Source organism: Cydia amplana, chromosome 6, assembly GCF_948474715.1.
Source record: "Cydia amplana chromosome 6, ilCydAmpl1.1, whole genome shotgun sequence".
Taxonomy (NCBI): domain Eukaryota; kingdom Metazoa; phylum Arthropoda; class Insecta; order Lepidoptera; family Tortricidae; genus Cydia; species Cydia amplana.
In genome coordinates, this window is record NC_086074.1 from 3,636,819 (window position 1) to 3,659,068 (window position 22,250).

At 38.1% G+C, this 22,250-nt stretch overlaps 4 protein-coding genes across 5 annotated transcripts in view; 1 reads left to right on the top strand and 3 right to left on the bottom strand.

The window, feature by feature from the left end:
- LOC134648698 (PXMP2/4 family protein 3) overlaps window positions 1-22,250 on the bottom strand; it is a 381,574-nt gene that overhangs the window by 65,025 nt on the left and 294,299 nt on the right. Inside the window, exon 5 of one of the 2 annotated variants that reach the window (XM_063503207.1) lies at window positions 2,548-2,557. The exons of the other annotated variant lie outside the window; for it this stretch is intronic. The gene's annotated coding sequence lies outside the window, so the exon portion shown is untranslated. Of the gene's footprint in view, window positions 1-2,547; window positions 2,558-22,250 lie in introns of those variants that run through there. 2 annotated transcript variants of the gene reach the window in all.
- Window positions 631-11,132, bottom strand: LOC134649121 (uncharacterized). The gene is made up of 12 exons (XM_063503837.1): window positions 11,104-11,132; window positions 9,958-10,097; window positions 9,215-9,273; window positions 7,832-7,979; window positions 7,150-7,347; window positions 6,947-7,098; window positions 6,054-6,064; window positions 4,760-4,840; window positions 1,997-2,148; window positions 1,640-1,698; window positions 1,301-1,448; window positions 631-828 (listed from the first exon to the last, which is right to left on the bottom strand). The coding sequence occupies exons 1-12, from the start codon at window positions 11,120-11,122 to the stop codon at window positions 631-633; spliced, it is 1,365 nt and encodes a 454-aa protein (XP_063359907.1). The 5' UTR covers window positions 11,123-11,132.
- On the bottom strand, window positions 17,757-19,907 carry LOC134648702 (DNA-directed RNA polymerase III subunit RPC9-like). The gene is made up of 4 exons (XM_063503212.1): window positions 19,795-19,907; window positions 19,510-19,630; window positions 18,409-18,561; window positions 17,757-17,935 (listed from the first exon to the last, which is right to left on the bottom strand). Exons 1-4 carry the CDS (start codon window positions 19,800-19,802, stop codon window positions 17,840-17,842), a joined length of 378 nt encoding a protein of 125 aa, XP_063359282.1. The 5' UTR covers window positions 19,803-19,907; the 3' UTR covers window positions 17,757-17,839.
- Window positions 20,705-22,118, top strand: LOC134648634 (glutamine synthetase 1, mitochondrial-like). The gene has a single exon (XM_063503123.1). It carries the CDS (start codon window positions 20,773-20,775, stop codon window positions 21,955-21,957), a length of 1,185 nt encoding a protein of 394 aa, XP_063359193.1. The 5' UTR covers window positions 20,705-20,772; the 3' UTR covers window positions 21,958-22,118.

Here is a 22,250-nt window from a genome sequence, read left to right on the forward strand (position 1 = left end):
CAGCGCGGCTGTGGTAGAGCCGAGCGAGATGTCCGCCACAGTCAGATGGTCCGCGGCCACGTACGGCCGGCTCTCTAAATATGCTTCGATGACGGCGTAACCCTCCTCTATGTCGAATATGTTCTTAGTTAGACTGTCTAATTTACCCACGAGTGATGGCCATTATAACTTATAGCCACTTAGTGAACTTACTTATTAGCGTCCAAAGCGTGGATCCCCTGCAGCGCGGCTGTGGTAGAGCCGAGCGAGATGTCCGCCACAGTCAGATGGTCCGCGGCCACGTACGGCCGGCTCTCTAAATATGCTTCGATGACGGCGTAACCCTCCTCTATGTCGAATATGTTCTTAGTTAGACTGTCTAATTTACCCACGAGTGATGGCCATTATAACTTATAGCCACTTAGTGAACTTACTTATTAGCGTCCAAAGCGTGGATCCCCTGCAGCGCGGCTGTGGTAGAGCCGAGCGAGATGTCCGCCACAGTCAGATGGTCCGCGGCCACGTACGGCCGGCTCTCTAAATATGCTTCGATGACGGCGTAACCCTCCTCTATGTCGAATATGTTCTTAGTTAGACTGTCTAATTTACCCACGAGTGATGGCCATTATAACTTATAGCCACTTAGTGAACTTACTTATTAGCGTCCAAAGCGTGGATCCCCTGCAGCGCGGCTGTGGTAGAGCCGAGCGAGATGTCCGCCACGGTCAGATGGTCCGCGGCCACGTACGGCCGGCTCTCTAAATATGCTTCGATGACGGCGTAACCCTCCTCTATGTCGAATATGTTCTTCTTGCTGGGACCGTTTGATTTGCCAGCGAATGATGGCCTCTGGAATTAAAGAATTAGTATACCTAATAAAAAAAATAGCATATGTTTTTCTTACAATTATCTGGTACTTTAGTTCATGCATGATGTGAAATAATTTATTGTAAATGCAGTATATTATTTGCCAAATTTGGGTTGGGTCACGTTGCTGTCATACTTGCTGGTGATAGTTAATACGATCGTTTTTGGTGCAGAAGGAATATATGTTTCTTCGGAAGACGCAGCGTGAACAGACACATAGATAATTAAGTGAACTGAAGGTAGCGCACGTCTGGTCGTATATAGGTTAGGTACTATATAAGGTCCAGGCTTTTGTTAACTTTATGAATACTTAATCTAGTCAGATACTTTTATAACTACCACGGGACTTAATCGCGTAAGACTTACGTTTATTTATGGTCTGACGTTTCGAACGTGAAGTTACGTTCGTGGTCACAGGCAGACAGGGAGTGGGGAGAGGTAGTCAGATACTTACAGAAACTTCTAGAATTTGTCGGAACAGCACGCCCGCGTCGAAGTAAAGGCACTGGTCGACTATGGCGCGCGTGGCCGGGTCAGAAGGGTAAAGTTTCTCCTTATGTTCACCGCCATACTTGTTCAGGAGATATAAGATTATCGCGTGACTGAAATAAATTAAGAATACCATTAGAACATAATTAAATGACTTAGGCTCTCCGAAACATCGAGTGACTAAACAATACTAGGAGGTGATTCACGGCAGTTTAAAATTTCACTTTAAATTCGATATTTTTTTTTAATTATTATTATTTTGGTGACGTGAAATGTCACTATGACACTCAAGCAAAGCATATACCTTTCTGAAACAGTGAGGTTTCCGTCTTTCAGCACCGGTATAGTGGACATTGGGTTTATCTGGAATAATGATAATATTGATAATAAATCTTTAGATCAGATTATCCGAGCCATATATAGGCACATATGTGTGTCGTAATGAACACCTATAGGGCTATAGCTGTTGAAAAAACTACTATAAGATGAACTAACGCACAATACAGCCGATTTTGATGCCGATTTTCATAAAAGTGTTTGTTATATTCTAGATAAGGTTTTAGTATACATAGTGTGTTCTAAATTTACTACGGGGTATACGGGTAGTCCTACAAATGCGCTGCCCATTCGGTAGTACGTATGTATAGGTATTGGTACAAACCTTCCTAAATTCAGGCGACTTGTGCTCGCCTTTGACCAAGTCGGGCTGCACGTAGTCGAACTGCAGCCCCAATATGGCGCCGACCATGCGGACTGCATTGGACGGCGGGCTCGCATCGCGCTTGTATAGAATTAGGCGCGCTGTTGAACATGCTGAAAACATTTATTAGACAATCATTGGTAATAAACTTTATGATACTTGTAGAGGTTTTTATAATCATCCTTCAGTTTTGACGTCATCGTTGTGCCGTCACCGTGCTATACCAATTTGTCAGTAAATAAGAACCAAAAAAACTCTACTCATCCTTTTCTTTTGGGTGCTAGTACTAGTGTAAGACAAAGATAGTATGGTTCACTCTGTCTATGTTTGAAATTAGACAGTCCTTTGACAAACTAAATACCTAATAATTCCTTCAGTTTTGACGTCATCGGTACGCTGTTAATACCGTGCTAGATAAAACATTTTTACAAGCTTTTATTTAACTTGCAATACATATTTTGCCAAAAACTTATTATTTAGTAACATAATATTTAAAACTTTCGCGTTTTGAACACATATTAACTCACATTTATAGACGGGTCTAACGCGAAATTTATTCTATTACCTTTATTTACCGACGTTTTGACCACAGACATACAATTCGCGCTCGCGCTTGACAGACAGCTTAAGTGTGCGAAAGGGAAACCATCACGTATATGAACATCCCATGAGTGCGAAAAAGTCAGACTACCAATGAGAAAACGTAACCACTTTTGAGTTTGACGACGGCCGCGGACGGCCAAGAGCGGATCACGGTAATTTTCAAATTGAAAAATATACACGGATTAGGACGAAAAGTATTAAATAAAGTAATTCAGTGAAGATGGTGTCTTGTAGTGTGCCGGATTTCAGTGTTACAGTGCCAAATAATCCAAGCAAATACTCATTTCAGAGGATTTATGATATTCCGAGCGAAATTTTCATAACGATATTTTGTCAAATTAACAGCGTAAAAAGTGTAAGAAGCCGGTTTATAAAGTTCATTATAAGTTTTTCTTCCTTTGTGTGCTAATATTTTATCATATTAGTCTATCATTTAATATATTTTGTGTAAAAACATAACCTGTTACTTTACGCTAGGGCTTGACAAAATGTTCATATGACAGTATCGATAACTTGTCGGTATATTAATAGCTATGTAATTATTTCTTCACAAGACATCATTAAGATATTAGCTTTTATAACCGACTTCAAATAATAACGATTGTTATACCTTTTTGAAGGTGCTCATGTTTCGCGGTAAATTTAACTTCACTTTCCAACACAGTAAGAGTTACATTAAGATAAGTCTGCAATGATTTTGATAACACACGCAGTGCAAGTGTTATTTATACGTCATAATGTCGTAGAATTTTAACGTTTAAAATAACACATTTGAAAAAGTAGTCGATAAAGCAATCAAACATCGACAGATTATTAATATGTTGTAACATGACATCACTATTTTTGATCTCACATAGACAATTTACGCACACACTTGCATTTCATTTTTGGTCGCACTTTTGAAGATTGACAGTTGTTCTAGTCATATTAATTCTATGGGTAGACATCACATTCTCAAACCACCCACTACACATAATGTTAATTATTGTCAATAGTCCGACACGCAACACTCACAATATCCACGCACACGTCCGAAGATAGATCCTTTGGCTTTAACTTCTGTATCACTGGTTCCCAAGTTGGCGATAAGTTGAATCCATCCTCCCTATTAAAATTCCTGGGGTGTTTCTTGATTTCAATTGCTTCTCGCACAACTCTAGGATAATAATTAATGGCGTTCTGTGGAGACAACTTTTGGTCTATGCAACTCAATCCAGTGATTTGTGCCAGATGTAAGAAGATGACCAGTGAAACCTGTGTCGAAACGTCGGTAAATAAAGGTAATTGAATAAATTTCGCGTTAGACCCGTCTATAAATGTGGGTTAATATTTAGTGGCATATTGAACCATCCAATTTAAATGTACATACGTAATTTTTTGAGTAATAAATCCAGGATTCAGGATTATATACTTAAGCAAATAAATGATTTAACGTAATATCACCTCTGTTTCTTTCTAGTTCTACTTATCTAATCTCGGTGTATTGCACGTATAGTTATAGTTATACGTATACATATAGTTACTTACACAAAATCGCAACTGTGGTAAAGAACAATAAATATTGATAGTAGGGGAAACTATCAAATAAAGATAGGTACTTATAACATTATTAGCAGCACCTTCAGCGTCATTAAAAAATTACCACACTCATATAAAAAAGTTAGTTATTATTTTCAGTAGGTACCTACTACCTAATTATAGTATACCTTTACCTAAGTACAAGCCGGTTAAAAACAACAAGCTTTCCGGACAGTGTTGTAAATAACGCTTAGTTTTAGTCTTAAAAACTCGAGCCCTCAAGACTCGTAAGTCCTGAAGACTCGACTATATTTGAGAATTGTATTTATTTATTTTACGCGTAATGGACGTAAGAAATCGCCTTTGCCGCCTTTGAGGCGTTAAGCCTCGAGAGTCTTAAGGGTGTGAGTCTTTAAGCCTCGAAATGAGCGCTATTCACAACACTAATTCCGGTATTTCACTGATACTCGAAAACGAGCAGACAGAAAAACAACAAAACATCAACCACATTAGTACCAAAGTATTAACCACAACAAATTCCATCACCAAAAACAATTACCTACACAAACGTCTAACCTTAAAACCCTATAAAATGAAATGTACCTTGATTAAACAAAGTTTTCGTTAATCTCATGTTGTTGGGTGCGGGGTAAGCGTACGTTGACACCGAGAGGCGCGTAGCGACTCACTCGATCACACTAAAATAAACTGTCAGCCTTGAATGAGCGTTACGAAAGTACAGCTGACCGGTAGTAGGAGGTAGTAAGGGCTGTTCACTGTTCAGTACGATCCACGACATGAATGGGTAATTTACATTCGGCAAAGCGTCTGCGCTAGAAGTAATTTCTATTGCTTTTCTTACAGGCGCTCATGAAGAGGGACAGACAGATGGACATTGCAAAGCTATGGGTGGAAGAGTTGATAAATGATGACTTGATAACATACATAACTTTTTTGCCAGTTAAATCAGAATTCAAAAACTTGTTCGTGCCTTAATGTGGGCATAGGGGATCTTGTAATGTGATGGTGTATATGTGTGTAGATTATTGTAGCCTCATTTTTGACAGCTTGAATAGATGGCGCTATACAGTGTTGAAAATTCGTTAATGCATGGTAGGGTAGGTATAGACGGACTGCACCCCGACTGTAACTTGTATGGCAACTGCACGCCGACGTTGCAGCAGTTAGCGCGCAGTTTCAGAAGTCTCTACGAAAGACTCGGGTCTCTAACAAGTTGAAAAGAATTCGATTTTCGACTTATTTATGCGAGTCTGAAAAACACGGTCGAGTCTCAAAACAGAGGACTGAAACGACTCGTCTTTAGTAATTTTACAACAAGTAAAAGGAAGAAGACGTACACAAATGTAATTTGTAAATGTCACAGATAAAAAGAACAACGGGTTGGACTCAGGGAGTGCCGGCAGAAGTGAAAACTCAATCACTATTGCAAAATGTCTGCAGCACTATGTATAATTGAGGTTAACGCCATCTAGCGTTATTTCGTCGCATTACTTGAAATCCCTAAGCACATCACTGTTAGTACTCGAGTTATATTAATACCAGTTAGAGCGAAACTCACTAGATGGCATTTAAATCAATAAAGTAAAACTCAATGACATTGAAGTAACAGTTTTTCGATTAGCTCACGTGTCCGTCTTACGTCTTACGGTCACGTGACACCTGTTACGAGTTTAACATTTTTTCCTCATCACAAAAAGTGCACAGCGCCGCTAAAGAAGTTTCCACTTCAAAATTAAACAAACAATAAACAGGTTTTATATTTATTTTTTATTCTTCATCCAGTAGTGTCTGAGCGACTTCGCCAACGAGGCGGCGCCCGGCGCGTTGACCTCCTGGAAGTAGCTTTCTACCGAAAGGCGCTCAAACCACGCCTTACTCTTCGGGAACCTACGACAAATAGTAATCATTCATGTTTTGAAGAATTCCAAGTTCATTAGACATTAGACCAAACTAGCAACAGAATAAAAAATGCCAAGTGCGAGTCAGATCAACGCACCGAAGGTTACGTACGTACATAGGTACTAGAAACAATACCTAGGTATATCTAAGGGCGCTATACCGGGGTAGGTTAAGTTAGGGTCCCAAGGTAATAAAATGTTAGCTTTGCGAGCCCCTAAGTGCGAGGCCGTGGGCGAAGGCCCCATACACGCCTAGCTCCGCCACTGACTACCTATCTATAGGGTAACTTACCTCTTTGTCTGGACAACTCACAGACAAGACATGCTCTAGACTGAGCATAGTAGCGCTACCCCCTCTGCCACAAATATACGGTAGTTTTACTCCATCTTCGAGTCAAAGTGTCTTTGTGTGACGTCCGTGTTGAACGGACCAATCACGGCACGGGACTCGCTCACCTCGTCCCCCGCACCCCAGTATTTTTGACAGCATCGGTTTCATGAAATAATTGCTCTAAACTCCCTCTAGAGGATTCCTAGTCCATGGGACAACTTTACATTGACAGATAAACCAAACATATGCAAGTTATGGGTTACAAACGTGAAACGTGGGCCAGAAAGTTTAGGAAATTTAAGTGGAGGGCCAGAATTGTAGCCAAAATTTATTTTGATTTGCGATTTATTTTTGAATCGTGGGCCAATACCATATATTAATTATTTCATAGGACCGGCGGCGGGCCGGATAAAATCCATTCGCGGGCCGGAGTTGGCCCACGGGCCGTACTTTGCCCACCACTGGACTAGTGTCATTGTACTGGTCTTGGTAATTACGAACAGGGGTGAAATACTGGACCTTATAGCCTAATAAACTTACTTATTAGCGTCCAAAGCGTGGATCCCCAGCAACGCAGCGAAAGTAGACCCGAGCGAGACGTCCGCCACAGTCAGATGGTCCGCGGCCACGTATGTCCTGTGACCCAAGTATGCCTCGACTATAGAGTAACCCTCCTCTATGTCAGATATGTTCTTATTAGGACAGTTTTGCCCGCGAATAATGGACCTTATAGCCTAGTAAACTAACTTGTTAGCGTCCAAGTCGTGGATCCCCAGCAACGCAGCGAAAGTAGACCCGAGAGAGATGTCCGCCACAGTCAGATGGTCCGCGGCCACGTATTTCCTGTGACCCAAGTATGCCTCGACTATAGAGTAACCCTCCTCTATATCAGATATGTTTTTTTCGGTAGGACCGTCTAGCGTACCCGTGAATGTTGGTACCTGGAATTAATATTAAAGTAGATAAATATAAATATTTTATTATAATAAAGTGTAAACGTGCCACAACATATTTGCCTCCTAGGGTAATTCGCCAGTAACTGGCCACCCTAAACTAAAAATGAATTCTATTCACCTGTAAACATAATTCATCACTACATAGTATAAAACAAAGTCGCTTCCCGCTGTCTGTCCCTATGTATGTTTAGATCTTTAAAACTACACAACGGATTTTGATGCGGTTTTTTAATAGATAGAGTGATTCAAGAGGAAGGTTTATGTATAATTTGTTAACCCATGCGATGCCGGGGCGGGTCACTAGTTTTAGTATAAGCTGACTAGTTATTGAAGGCTGGCCAGTTATTGAAACCTTATACTAAAATATGAATTCTATTTAAACGTGAATATAATTCATTTTTAGTTTAGGGTGGCCAGTTACTGGCGAATATGTCTTCAAAAAAGGCCGCTTGGTAGAGTAGATACTTACAGTAACTGCTCGCATTTGTAGAAACAGCACGCCCGTGTCGAAGTGAAGGCACTGGTCGACTATGGCGCGCGTGGCCGAGTCAGAAGGGTAGAGGGTCTCCTTGTGTTCGCCGCCGTACTTGTTCAGGAGGTACAGGATTATTGCGTGGCTGTAATGAAACAAAGCATAGCATTAGAACAATTTTGGAGAAAAATAAAAGAATATAACTTTACAGCACATACCTAGGGATTGCAATCCGGTCCGGCGGATCCGGTACATTTTTCAAGCTACCGGATCCGGCAAATTTCACCGGATCCGGTAAAAGGATTATAAATGCTAAAATATAAAATAACAGCTTAAAACACTGCTAAAATTTAAAAGTTCTCGCCAATATTCGAACGTAAATAACGTAATTCTATGTTAATGCTCCCCTCCCCGCGTTCCCGCTCGCAAACAGCAACACAACAACTTGTTTGTTAGTTGACGCCAGTCTTCTACCGACGAAATATGTGTCGTCATAGTGGTGGTTGAGAAATAATGAGAATTGAGATTCCCGTGCACCGTAAGTAAGTACTGAATTGTTTTATATTTAATTAATTGTGTTGTTACATGATAATATAACGTACATGTTGTTTCGTTTAATTTAGTATAAATCATTATAGCCCCGTTATAATAAAAGTGTTAAATTCAGCAGTCAAGTTAAATGTTTTGTCGAATTTAAAGTAAATAGAATCATGTTATTTTGTTATTATCATGCTACTAAATAAAGCGAAGAATTGAAAGCACCTTTTTGTGGGAGTTGTGGGGCTATATATATTTTAAGAGAAAAAGAAGATTTTAATTTGTGAGACTGATTATTGTAATAAGACTTAATGGTTACGTAATAAAAACGTTGATTTTTGAAACCTGAAACTGCGCATATAACGCTAAAAAACATAATAAAATACGTGTCTGGACGAATTTTTCATCCGCAATACCAATCCGGCCGGATCCGGCCGGATCCCCGGATTGAGGCCAAAATCCGACCGGATCCGGCCGGATTCAAAACCAGACCGGATTGCAATCCCTACACATACCCATTTAAAAAAAACTTATCTAGCCCTACCTATTTGTTAAATAAGTATAAACACCGACCAAGTGCGAGTTGACTTCGGCATGAAAGGTTCCATACCATTACGCAAAAAAACGGCAAAAAAATCACGTTTGTTATATGGGAGCCCCACTTAAATATTTATTTTATATTGTTTTTAGTAGGTATATGTTGTTATGCCGCTGCAACAGAAAAACATCATCTGTGAAAATTTCAAGGAAAAGTTCAGAACATGTTATAATTATAAGTTTTAGTTACCTATTAGTCCTATTACCTACTTAGTAATAACCTATGATAAAAAATAGTATACGTACCTTTCTGAAACAGTGAAGTCTCCGTCTTTCAGGACCGGTACAGTAGACATTGGGTTTATCTGAAAAAAAAAATATCAAAACTTTAGTTTCTCCAGTAGCAACGTAAATCACCGGTATTTTGCCAAGCTAAGGGTGGTTTTCCACCTGTTCAATTTCTTTGTCCAATATGTATTTAATTGCGTCTCAATTTTTCTTAGTGAGAGAGTGAGATGCAATGAACATTGGACCAAGAAATTGGACAGATGGCATACCAACCTATACCTATTACCTATAAGTAACCGTAATCGGTAGTAAAATCTGACGTAAATAAGTCGCCTGAGCCTGACCCGCAGACGAAGTGACGTGACTACTACGAACGACACTTCGGCTGCGGGTCAGGCTCAGCTAGGTGACTTATTGTGCTCTAGTTTCAGTAGCAGGGTTCAAAAGGATAAATATCAATTATAGTTATCTTATCTTGATAATTATCATGATTTTATGCCTGATACCTATCGATTTGATAATATCCTAAAATATAAAATCGCCCCAATTATAATTTTTTACCATCAAAGAATTAAAAAAATATATATATAGCTGCACCATCCATACCTGGGATAATTATCCGATATTTGTCGAATAATTATCGCGATAATTATCAAAGACTATCATTATCTGGATAATTTCAAACCCTGTTCGTGTTCAGTAGGTACTTTTAGTGGCTAGTTTTGTATGTATGTATGTATTGTATGTATGTTGGTACGGACCTTCTTAAACTCGGGCGTCTTGTGCTCGCCTTTGATTAAGTCGGGCTGCACGTAGTCGAACTGCAGCCCCAATATGGCGCCGACCATGCGGACTGCGTTGGACGGCGGGCTCGCATCGTGCTTGTATAGAATTAGGCGCGCTGTTGAACATGCTGAAAACAATTATACACTAACATATTAATTATATTAGACAATTTCAATTCTTCATCATCAATATCAATACATATTATAATTATTATAAAACAAAGTGCCCTGTCGCGTCTGTGTGTCTGTAATGTCTGTATGTTCGCGATAATTACACTCAAAAACTACTGTACGGACTTTCATGCGGTTTTCACCTATTAGTACTTACAGGGGCGTATTTACCCTAGGGCCATCCGAGCCATGGCCCGGGGCGCCAACCCTCAGGGGCGGCATATGCCGCCCCTAGCGGATTGCATTTTGTTTTTCTTCCTTGACTTCTGGGGCGGCGAAACGTATTGGCCCGGGGCGCCAAATTTCAAAATACGCCCCTGAGTACTTAGAGTGATTCTTGAGGATGGTTTTGGTGTATAATTTGTAAAGGTTTTGTGTAAAATAAATAATAATAAATATTGATAAGAAAATTAACACCGGTAAGCTATTAACGTGGCCTAAATAATCAAATAAATCCATTAACATGGTTAGATGGTTACTTATATCTTTTTCACATTACCTTTACGGAAAAGGGTTGTTTCTTCCCTGCAAGGTGGCATCAAAACTCAAAAGTGGCACTTTTCTTCCCTGCTAAGAGGGATCAAAGTGGCACTATTCTAATGTAGGACATTTTTTTTCATACAATTTTTTTCGTTTAAATCATATTTTGAAGCAACAATTTTCTCATAGATGTAAATGTAACCTATACGTAAATGTATTGTATGGTAGCAAAATTATTTCCACTTTTGGCATTAACACTTGAATCCTTCACTACGCTCAGGATTCTATTTTCTTAATAATTAGCACATTACGTAACTATGTCGAAAATGTAATAACTCCCTTCAATCGTGTTTTAATTTATCGCAACTCGTTGCTAATTTCCTATTTTTTGCACTTGTATCGTAATGTACCAACTATATTAGCTACAGAAAAGTGTAACAATATTAACATTATACACGTCGATTTACTTACCTTGATTATACAAACTCATGTTGTCCGTGAGCGGTTGACACGGAGAGGCGTTGACACTCGAAAACGCAAAAATAAACTGATAAGGCCACAATTTTTCGCAAATCTGATTAAATTATCTGATCAAATCAGGTGGTGTGGACGCAAACGCCAATTTGGCTACTTTCTTCGATTGAAAGAATATGACCGATATTACCGATAAAATATTATTTATTGATATTTATTGAAATAAAATTTAACAGCATTACAGAATGGAGGTGCGGACGCAAAAATACCAATTCATGACGGCAGTATTCCCGTTTTTTAAGGGCCTACTGCAGCCGCGTCTGGCGCTTCGTAAACCACGCCCGCTAGTTCTTCCCTCCCCGCTAACACGCACACATGGAAACGCTTCGCGCCGCACGTGAAGTTTGTGTGACCTTTTAGCACCATCTAACGTTACAAAAGGTAACTACCATTATACGCGGTCGCTGCAGTCGGCCAGAAACTTAAATTCGGAAAAAATTTAAACAGATGGCGTTGTTACTTGTTCATAATAGCAAACAATAAAATAATTAATTCATAAACCTGAATATTTATTGTTGTTTTGGAAGATGTTAACAGCATAGAAGCAGCAGCGTATATAGCATATAAGTTAAGAGTATTGATAATAAGAAAATAGCACAAGAACAGAAAAGAGATTATTTTTGATAAAATATGATGAAAACAGATTTACTTGATTACGCTCACCTGACTTTGCGGTCACTAAATGCAAATTTCAACCTTATTGTTATGGGGTTACAATACCCCTGGGGTTGCAGGCGTCCATAGTCGTTATTATTATAAATGCTTTGGTTGAAATGCTTTTTAACCCTCGAATTTTTCATAGGTACAGTCACCTGCAATAATATGTTACTCTTCGACGGCCGCAAAAATATGTGACACGCTCTTATGGCTCTACAAATAAGATCTAACATGATCTACCGCAAAACGGCCTTCGGTGTGTAACATATTATTGCAGCTGACTGTACTCGTACTCATTGTTGTATAGGTAGGTATTAATATCTTTTATCCGATCGATTTGCATTTATTTGAAATAAATCACAGTGTTTAGTAATTATATGTTTTATTGAATAAGAGATTATTTAGGTATGTAAGGAATACAGGGTGCCTTTTTGAAACACTCATTTTTAGGGTTCCGTAGCCAAATGGCAAAAAAACGGAACCCTTATAGATTCGTCATGTCTGTCTGTCTGTCTGTCCGTCTGTCCGTCTGTCCGTCCGTATGTCACAGCCACTTTTTTCCGAAACTATAAGAACTATACTGTTGAAACTTGGTAAGTAGATGTATTCTGTGAACCGCATTAAGATTTTCACACAAAAATAGAAAAAAAAAATTTTTTTGGGGGTTCCCCATACTTAGAACTCAAAAAATTTTTTTTCATCAAACCCATACGTGTGGGGTATCTATAGATAGGTCTTCAAAAATGATATTGAGGTTTCTAACATCATTTTTTTCTAAACTGAATAGTTTGCGCGAGAGACACTTCCAAAGTGGTAAAATGTGTGTCCCCCCCCCCCCTGTAACTTCTAAAATAAGAGAATGATAAAACTAAAAAAAATATATGATGTACATTACCATGCAAACTTCCACCGAAAATTAGTTTGAACAAGATCTAGTATCAAGTAGTTTTTTTTTAATACGTCATAAATCCCCTAAATACGGAACCCTTCATGGACGAGTCCGACTCGCACTTGGCCGCTTTTTCTGGATAATTTTGAATTTCAATTGTCAAGGGTGCCTACATTATTTTTTAATACATTTTACAACGACAACAAACAAAAGTTCAAATTCGCCGTATTAATAGAAATAGTAAAATAGAAAATCATGTTTTTCAAATCTAAGCGTTATTGTAATTTATCTCAAATAACCAAAAAGTCAATCTGACTAGAACTTAAAAACGAACTGAATTATTTTAATATGTCGATTTTTCTTGGTGACCCTGGAGATTTTTTTTTGTATCCCATACAAAAAGAGCGTATCCCAATCGCGTATCGGTTTTGGTTTTTACTTATAAGTGTGAAAAATATATTGTACCATATACGAAGGACGTGTGTTTTTTCATGTTTTATGTGTCTTTTTGTACAATAAAGTGTTTTACTGCTACTAATATATCATATTAACGATTAACTAAAAAGGTATTTACGTCTAATTTAACTGGTAAATTATTAAAGTCAGCTAAAATTAATATATATTCAAAAAAATATTTGTTAATATGTCCCAAAATCATGGCTCATTTTTTAAGTTTCCTGACTTACCAAACATATCGCAACGAAGGCAAGGGTACAACGCGGCATCGTGAACCTAATAACGTAACGTTTCAGTTACTTTTTTAGTCGCCGACCATTTTATCCGGGGTACGAAAAGAGGTATTAGATCTATCCTGGGTCTAATATGTTATAAAAACATAGTTTTTTGAAAAATGTTCGTAGGTAGTACACAAAATTTACATTTTCTTTTAAATGTGATTTGGGTCATCGTTCTCCCTGGTGACTTTTCTGGTGACCCAAGAGACATCAATTTTATTATGACTCAGGAGACTTTTTTTCTATGCACTTTGATTTTTTTGATGCGCTAATTTTGTAATCTAAAATAACTTTAAACTGCTGATATACTTATATCACTTTGCTGATGAGTGGAAGTGGAATTGAAACTTAATTTATTGTTCTCTCCCTTGACAATTTGGCATACATTTGACATGCTGCAGTGCACTCCTAACGTTAATAAAGACATAATTTTTAGAAAAAGCTTTAGGAAAACTCACTCTTGAGGTTAAAACGATTAAGTCCTTATCATATTATGTTAGATTTTTAGAGCCCAGACCCCAAATCAGTGAAAATGTCTCTTAGCCAACTAAATTTGTCTCTGGGAAAAGTACGATATCCCTAAAAATTGTACGTACATTTCGCATTTTTCTGAAGGAACGGAATTCATAAATTGGGTTATTATTATTTTTTCAGATTATTTGATTGCATTGACATATCACCAAGATAGATAGAACATTTAAGTTACCAGAAGAAAAGCATTTGTGTTCTTTTATACAGTGTGGAAAAAGTAGGTTCGATTCCCGGGCGCGACTAAGCGAATTTAAAAAAAAACAACGTGTTGCATTCCGGGAGTGCCGACAGAAGTGAAAACTCAATGACTAGTCCAAAATGTCTGCAGCACTATGTATAATTGACCCATCCTCCTTTCTATTGAAAACTTTTGGTTCCGAAATTGCTGGTCAGTGAGCTTGTTTAAAATTAGAAATTCAAATTTATAGCGTTAATTGTTTAAAATTCGAATAGAAATTGTAGTTACCTTGCAGACCTCGCATCTAAATATATTTGGTCATGATATTTTGAGTTTTATTCACCAGTACTAGAGTTCACTTTTATTAGCGATTTCATCAAGATGTAGCTTTATTGAATTATATTTGAGTGATATAAAGTTATAATACTGTGAGATCCTCGTATTTCAGCCCGTACAAGATTATAACCTTTTTCATGTAATGTCATTGAGTTTTCTTTATTGATTTAAATGCCATCTAAATGATTGGCCATCTAAACCTTACGGTCACATGATCGCCTTACGCTGTCTCGAGTTTATCATTTTTTCCCCACCTCAAAAAGTGCCTAGCGCCGCTAAAGAAGTTTTCACTTCAAAAATCTTTGAATGCAGTTGTTTCTTTAAAAAACAATAATGTTTCATTTAAGTAAAATAGCAAACTTAAGGTTTTAAGGCACTTTCCCTCCAGGGCCCATAATTTTTTTCCACCCGGTAGTAGACAACTATTTTTTTCGACTAAATGAAGTTTTATTAGATAAATCGTTGATCACATGGTTCGTTTCACACATCACATCAAATCGTTTGTCATCACAATCAAAATTTGTCAAAAGTAATGAAATTTATGCCAAAAAACATAAATAAAACATATAAATTCAACACATTTTTTAAATAAAAATCTTTCTCGATTATATAAAAAAGAACATCGACAAATGATGTTCAAAGAATTAATATCAAAACAGATGTCATAATTAGGATTGGCTACTTTAAGAAAGGGACAGAGAGATTTAATCCTCTCGCTCTGCACGTTTTTCTCATTCCTCCTTGTCAAGCCAAAATAAACTATAAAATGATAGTAACACAGTACATTGTAATATTCACTTTTTCTACGGTATCATGTCATTGTAAATTACTTATGTGAAATTGTAGTGGCGTGAGACTTTCAAACCGGAGGTCACGGGTTCGAACCCCGGCCCGTGCAAGTGAGTTTTTGTAAGTAGGACCTTTTTTTAGTGGTACTTAAATATAATAACTTTTCGTATTATTGAAATAAAATATTTTATTCAAACAAACTTAATAATATAATAATTAAAACGAATAATATCAATTAGTTTTTAATATTTATTCAATTATTTTAAATTTTTTGAGCATGAAACATACTAGATTTATTTTTATCATTACAATAGAAAAAAAGCAAAAAATATATTCTTATAGATATTTTATTTTCAAACAAAAATAAAGCAAAAAGTTACGCTTAGATTCTGATGGCTAAATACCAAACAGCTACCGATACATTTCAATATCTGTCGAAATTTCCTAACCCGTTGTAACTGACAAAGAGTATAGATTTCGACGTAGCATGACGTAGCTAAGCAAACACGCACACATGCGTAACGTATAGCCCTGTAAGAAGGCACCATCATAGGTTTACCTCCGATTCCGTTACTACTCAATGGAGTTACGACTCAACGTTTATTGGATATTAACATTTTACGTAATTCGGAGCGCTGCGCGAAGTGACATAGGTCTTACCTCTTTGAGGCACGACGGCCATCTAACATTACTGGCATAAAGGATGCATTTATGACTTTGACGCATGACAGAAAGAGAAACGGAACTGCGTAAAATGGGCGTTTGCTGTTGAATTCATAAAATCAAAAATCGATAATAAATCCATCGGTAAAGGATAATAAGTTAATATTTAGTTCTTTGAAAGTTAAGACGAGATGAAAACCTTTGCTGTAAGGTGGGTTGTGCTGGATATGGATGTGTTTTCTAGTTGCACGAAGCTAAAACCGAAAAATGAACACGTAAGTTTGGATTTATTTTCTATCGAGAAAATTTTAAGCATTCGTGTTTCGACTACTACGAAATCTCTTATCATATAGTCAAGAAACATATATCCGAAAATCACTACTGTTTGTTTCCGGGGCTAGCCACTGCCACCTTTCTAAGATCCTGTTATTTTTCGATGCACGGCCTTAATTTAGAGCGCTAGATCATTTCGGTCGATTTGATAATTCCGTCTGGACTGGCTTTAAAAATTTTTTATATATACCTGTGTCTGTATGTTTTGCTTTTTTGATAGAACTAGGTTACTTTGATAGAACGGCTTAAAACGGCCAAATAAATGCGCCGCAAAAAGACGCCTGCCATACTAAATCGGCAACAATAGGTAAACGCAAAAATCAACCGGTCAGACACAGATAATTTCTTTCTCATCCCGTTCCCAATATTTCGTTACGATTGGTTAAGTTTTGGAGGAGGAAAAAGCCCTTGCTACACGGTCGCCGACAAGCCTTCTAACCGTCTGTCCTTGGTCTGACCTTGGTCAGTTTTGGTCAAATTTTGTTGGAAACAACTGTCTACAAGGTCCGTCCAGACCAAGGCCACGCGGTCTGGGGGGCTTGTCGGCGACCGTGTAGCAAGGGCTAAATGGCCACGACCGAAACCTCGATTTTGTCCTTATCGCACTAATTTTAGGAGCCGTAATATTCACCTAAAATTCTCAAATCTGGAATGGGCTCAACTGGCCTTTCCTCTTAATATTTTGTATGTATGAGTTGCAAAAGGGGCAAAATATGTAGATAAGTAATAAAATAAAGTACCTTTGTCTCGATGTTTTATTTACAATTACGCTTATGCTAATAGTTAACCTATATTACTTGTTAGCGGAAAATGCAATGACTGTGTAAAGTTGGCTGCAGGTGTATTTTAATTATTAATTAGGTACATTCCAAATCTCATATTATTTCATTTTACTTACTTAAAGGTAATGACTAATCCCAATGACATCATAAATAAATAAGCATATTACTTAAAGGTAATGACTAATCCCAATGACATCATAAATAAATAAGCGTTTGGCCCGCAAAAGAGAATTAATCAGGTTAGAATCAAATAATTGGAATCTCAACGGTCTCAATAAATCTAAAAATTTACTAATTAGGCTTTAGCGGTCTTTGGGACCGCAACGGGATATAACGCTCGCACGTACCAGTGAGCGTTAACACATATCAGTGAAAGAATAAGGATCAAAGTCAGTTGAGTTCTAAAAGTTTTAATCTTCTGTTGAAAGATGGCAGTTTACTGTGGCTACATAATATACTTTGACAATCCGTCTCTATTTCAAATTATCTTTGGTTATACAGTAAAAAAATCGATAAACAATGTTTCCCCGCGATTCCAACTAAGCCCAGTTTACCGTAACTATAGTTGGTCAAACCTATTTGTCAGTAAATAAGAACCAAAAAAAAACTATAATACTCAGTACTAGTGTAAGACAAAGATATAATTAATATCTCTGTCTTTGAAATGAGACAGTCCTTTGACAAACTATAATTGTTTTATCTGATTTCTTGACGCCATAGACCAGTTGAGATCTGATACTAACCTAAGTAATCAAGTAGTTAGTTGTAGCTCTACACCGGGTCAGGAGGGCTCGGCGGCCGGCAGGCAATCATTCACGATGTCTATGATTTCACGCACTTCGTCTTCTGATAAGCGCTCTTCACTTTCTTGGACTATCTGAAATTTAAAAAACAGTGAATTGAGAATAGCGGCAGCAAAGCGAGCAAGCCTATTAGGCGGATATGGCGAGACAACTTTGACACTTGTCCCTTCCTTTACAAGGCTGGAAAAAGGCTAAAGAAAGAGAAAAAATCTCCACTACATAGTATAAAAAAATAAAACAAAGTCTCTTCCCGCTGTCTGTCTGTCCCTATTTATGCTTAGATCTTTAAAACTACGCAACGGATTTTGATGCGGTTTTTTATAGATAGAGTGATTCAAGAGCAAGGTTTATGTATAATTTGTTAACCCGTGCGAAGCCGGGGCGGGTCGCTAGTTAGTACACAATAAATGAATATTTGACACTAACATTAACTACTAATACGTGGATCATACTGAAAGTTTCTGGATTCTGATATACTTATGAGAAAACTTATTTTTTCTAAGTGGCCAGTCCAGGAATTTTCAGTAAGTATGACCTAAGTACTAACCAATTGAATTTCTAGTTCTGTCCTGGGCGGACTGTTGGCCATCATGAGCTTCTCCACCTTGGTGAGCTTGAACTTCTTAGTGGCTTCCAGGAACTTCTGTATGGCCTGCGCGCTCTGGTTCTTGCAGTCTGTGTCTTGGAGGTAGTGAACTGTCTGGAACAAGTTATTATTATTATTTATTAAGCAGGCAGGCAGTTGAAATAACTGATAATCCCTGTATCCAGGATCATCAACAGAGTTTTCATTGTTGAGTAGAATTTGCGTTGTGCTTATCTAAATTGTTCTTGAACTCATTGACACTTTGGGCCGATACTACGTCTTCTGGGAGTTTGTTCCAAGCTTTGACCACTCTGTTGCTAAAGAAGTGTCTATGAGGATTATTGTAGGACCTGCGAGACACCAGCTTATACTGATGACCTCTCAGACGGTTGTTATTATTGCGTTCGAGCATCTTATGGAAGTCTTTGAGATCATAGTGTTGGGTTAGTATTTTATATGTCTCGATCAGAGTCTCCACACTCTCTACGCTCCTTCAAGGTTAGGCTTTAAGGTTAAGTTATTTCATGTTTACATATTATTTATAATATCTGGGAGTTCATCAGTCATTTACGATCTACAGATGTCATTGGGGCATATTTAATCGTTGACATTGGTAGGGTCTGTGCGGAAAGAGTAGTCATAGAATGTATGGGCTCCCCTACATTTCACGACTCTTCTCTTTCCGCACAGACTCTATAAAGAAGTCTGTGTTGTACGGAACAGGGTAATGTTTTCAAAATTGAACATCACCTTCTAGATGTTTAACTGATAGAAAGTTAAAATTCCAACAACTCTAAAATTATGCATACCAGCTGAAGGGATATATGGTTGAATATGTCCAACAAAACATTTTTAAAATACAAATGCATCAATTATCACTACCACTACATAGTACAAATATAAAACAAAGTTGCTTCCCGCTGTCTGTCTGTCCTTATGTATGCTTAGATCTTTAAAACTACGGAACGGATTTTGATGCGGTTTTTTTTATTAGAGTGATTCAAGAGGAAGGTTTATGTATAATTTGTTAACCCGTGCGAAGCCGGGGTGGGTCACTAGTACCTCATATGTGACAGTAGCCAGTGAGCCCTCTCTCTTGTGCTTCTTTTGGGTGCTATCCTTCAGCTGCTGCAGGATCTGCATCACCTCAAAGTTACACAGGAAAGCTGCATTCGCCTTTATTCTGAAAACGAACAATTTCCATGCAGCTATTGACACGTTGCAGTTGTGGCTGACTGAATGAATGAAAAATTATTCTAAGTAACGTTTACAGTAAAATATAAACTAAATAATTATAAAACAAGAATGAAATTTACTGAGTTTTATAAAAAAAAATATTATATTTACGTTTCCATGATGATAGACCACTTGATAGACACGAAACTCCAAGGAGAGATTTGTTTTAATGTAAGTAAATAATCAGTTAATGTTTATCTTGCAGTAATGAGTTCTTCTATTAGCAGTAAATTACTTCAGAACTGAAAATGCTGATTTTCAACACGATTTTTTTTTATGAGAGTAGAAAAAATTTAAAGTAAGACAACAAATAAGCACGCATGAAAATGACTGACAGTGACAGATATGAATATGATATGATGTCCAAAGAGAATATAATCACTACGTGATGATGTCATTAACATGGATATGACCAAAGAGTAAAGTAAGTATATTATGACCATGATATGACAGTGACAGTGTGACACATATTTCCAGTATGAACATATGTAAAAAAAGCATTTATGTTGCCATGCCAGTATCTATATAGCTATAAAAGCCGTAACAGACTACCGCACCGCAACGCAACTTTGGTGCGGCAAAATCTCTCTTTCTCGCTCTAACTTATAGCTGCGTCTTTAATAGCCGGTTTAAACTCTCGCGTGAGCCACGAGACGAGACGAGCCGCGAGCCGCACCACGAGACGCGAGTGTAAGCGGTGGGCTCGCGGCTCGTCCCGTGGCTCGCAAGCTCGTCGAGCTAATATAATTTAAACACTAACGGCACGGCATAAGGTTTATAACCGTATGACAAGCCGAACGCGAGTGTAAGCGGTGGACTCGCGTCTCGTGGCGCGGCTCGCGGCTCGTCTCGTGGCTCATGCGAGAGTCTAAATTAGCTATAACGCAGATACAGCGACCATCTTACACACTATCGATACGTGCGCCGCATCGCACCCGTTGGCTACATCCATGGGTGATGAACAATGCATGCACAAATTTAAATATGGGACCAACTAGATTTTAATACAAATTGTCACAGCCCACTTGTACATGTACCGGAATTGAAAGATTGGCAAACTATTTGATAATATTTATTTTGTAGTTCGTAATGGCTCTCGCCATTAAGGCTTTGGTTTCTAAAGCCGTTCAAATTAAATGTGTACAACCAATACGATATTACGCTCGAAGGGGACTACACCACTATCACTGTTCCAATGATTTCACAGGACCAGTAAACGCATCCTACAATCATTATTTACAGTTACCCATACCAAAAAACAAGTTCTTAGCCACTTACGTTTGGATTGATGGGACTGGTATCAAATTGCGATCTAAAGATCGTGTTTTGGATAAAGAACCTTGTGATTTAAAAGCGCTTCCTAATTGGTCATTTGATGGCAGCTCCACAGGTCAAGCAAAAACAGACGATTCAGATACACTATTAATTCCTGTTGCAATGTACCAAGATCCCTTCAGGAGAAGCCCGCACGTGATCGTTCTATGCGAAACAGTGCATGGAGACGGGACTCCTACGCTTACCAACCACCGAGCTGAATGTGCAAAAATTTTAAGTAACATTTCTGATCAAGATCCCTGGTTCGGTATAGAACAAGAATACACCATGTTTAATGAGGAAAACTGGCCGTTGGGCTGGCCTGGACCACGAGGGTATCCTGCACTTAAAAACAAATTTTCATACTGTGGTATTGGGCAACATGTCACAGGCAGAGAAATAGTGGAATGTCATGCAAGGGCATCGCTGTATTCCGGCATGGATTATGGAGGCAGTAATGCTGAAGTAATGATGGGCTCTTGGGAATTCCAGGTAGGGACTACACCAGGCATTAAAGCGGCTGATGATTTGTGGATAGGACGTTATTTACTAGAGAGAATCGCCGAGAGTTTTGGAGTTACTATTAGTTATCACCCCAAACCAATGGGCATGGACCAACCGGGAATAGGATGCCATCATAATTTCAGCGTAAAGAAAATGCGTGCTGATGGAGGTATTACAGAAATAGAAAGAGTATGTAAAGTTTTGTGCGAAAACCATGTAAACGATATGATACATTACGGTCTTGGAGACAGTGATGCGAACAAGAAACGATTGTCAGGAAAATTTGAAACCTCGTCCTTTGATATGTGCAAGTGGGGCGTAGCTGATAGAACGGCGTCCATTCGACTACAGAGAAGTGTAGCGATAGACAACAAGGGATTTCTTGAGGATCGTCGCCCTGCAGGAGATTGTGATCCTTATAGAATATGTGCTCGTATTGCGCAAACTTGCAAATAGTTCTGGTTACTTTTTGTTAACATATACCTAATGACAAGAAGAAGTTAAAAATAGAATCAAGAGTTTGCAAATTACATCTGCAATGGCTGCGCCTGATTCATTCTTCAAAAAGACAAAAATAATCGATCGAATAAGATAAGTAGAGTGGGATGGGAACAATTATCTATCTATAAGAAGGAACACAAACTCAACCAGTTCACCCATACAAATTAAGAGCCATTTTAAACTTTTATTGCTGTAGCTAAATTTTTTGTCAATTAAGAACAAATACAAATTTAACATCGTTATTTTAT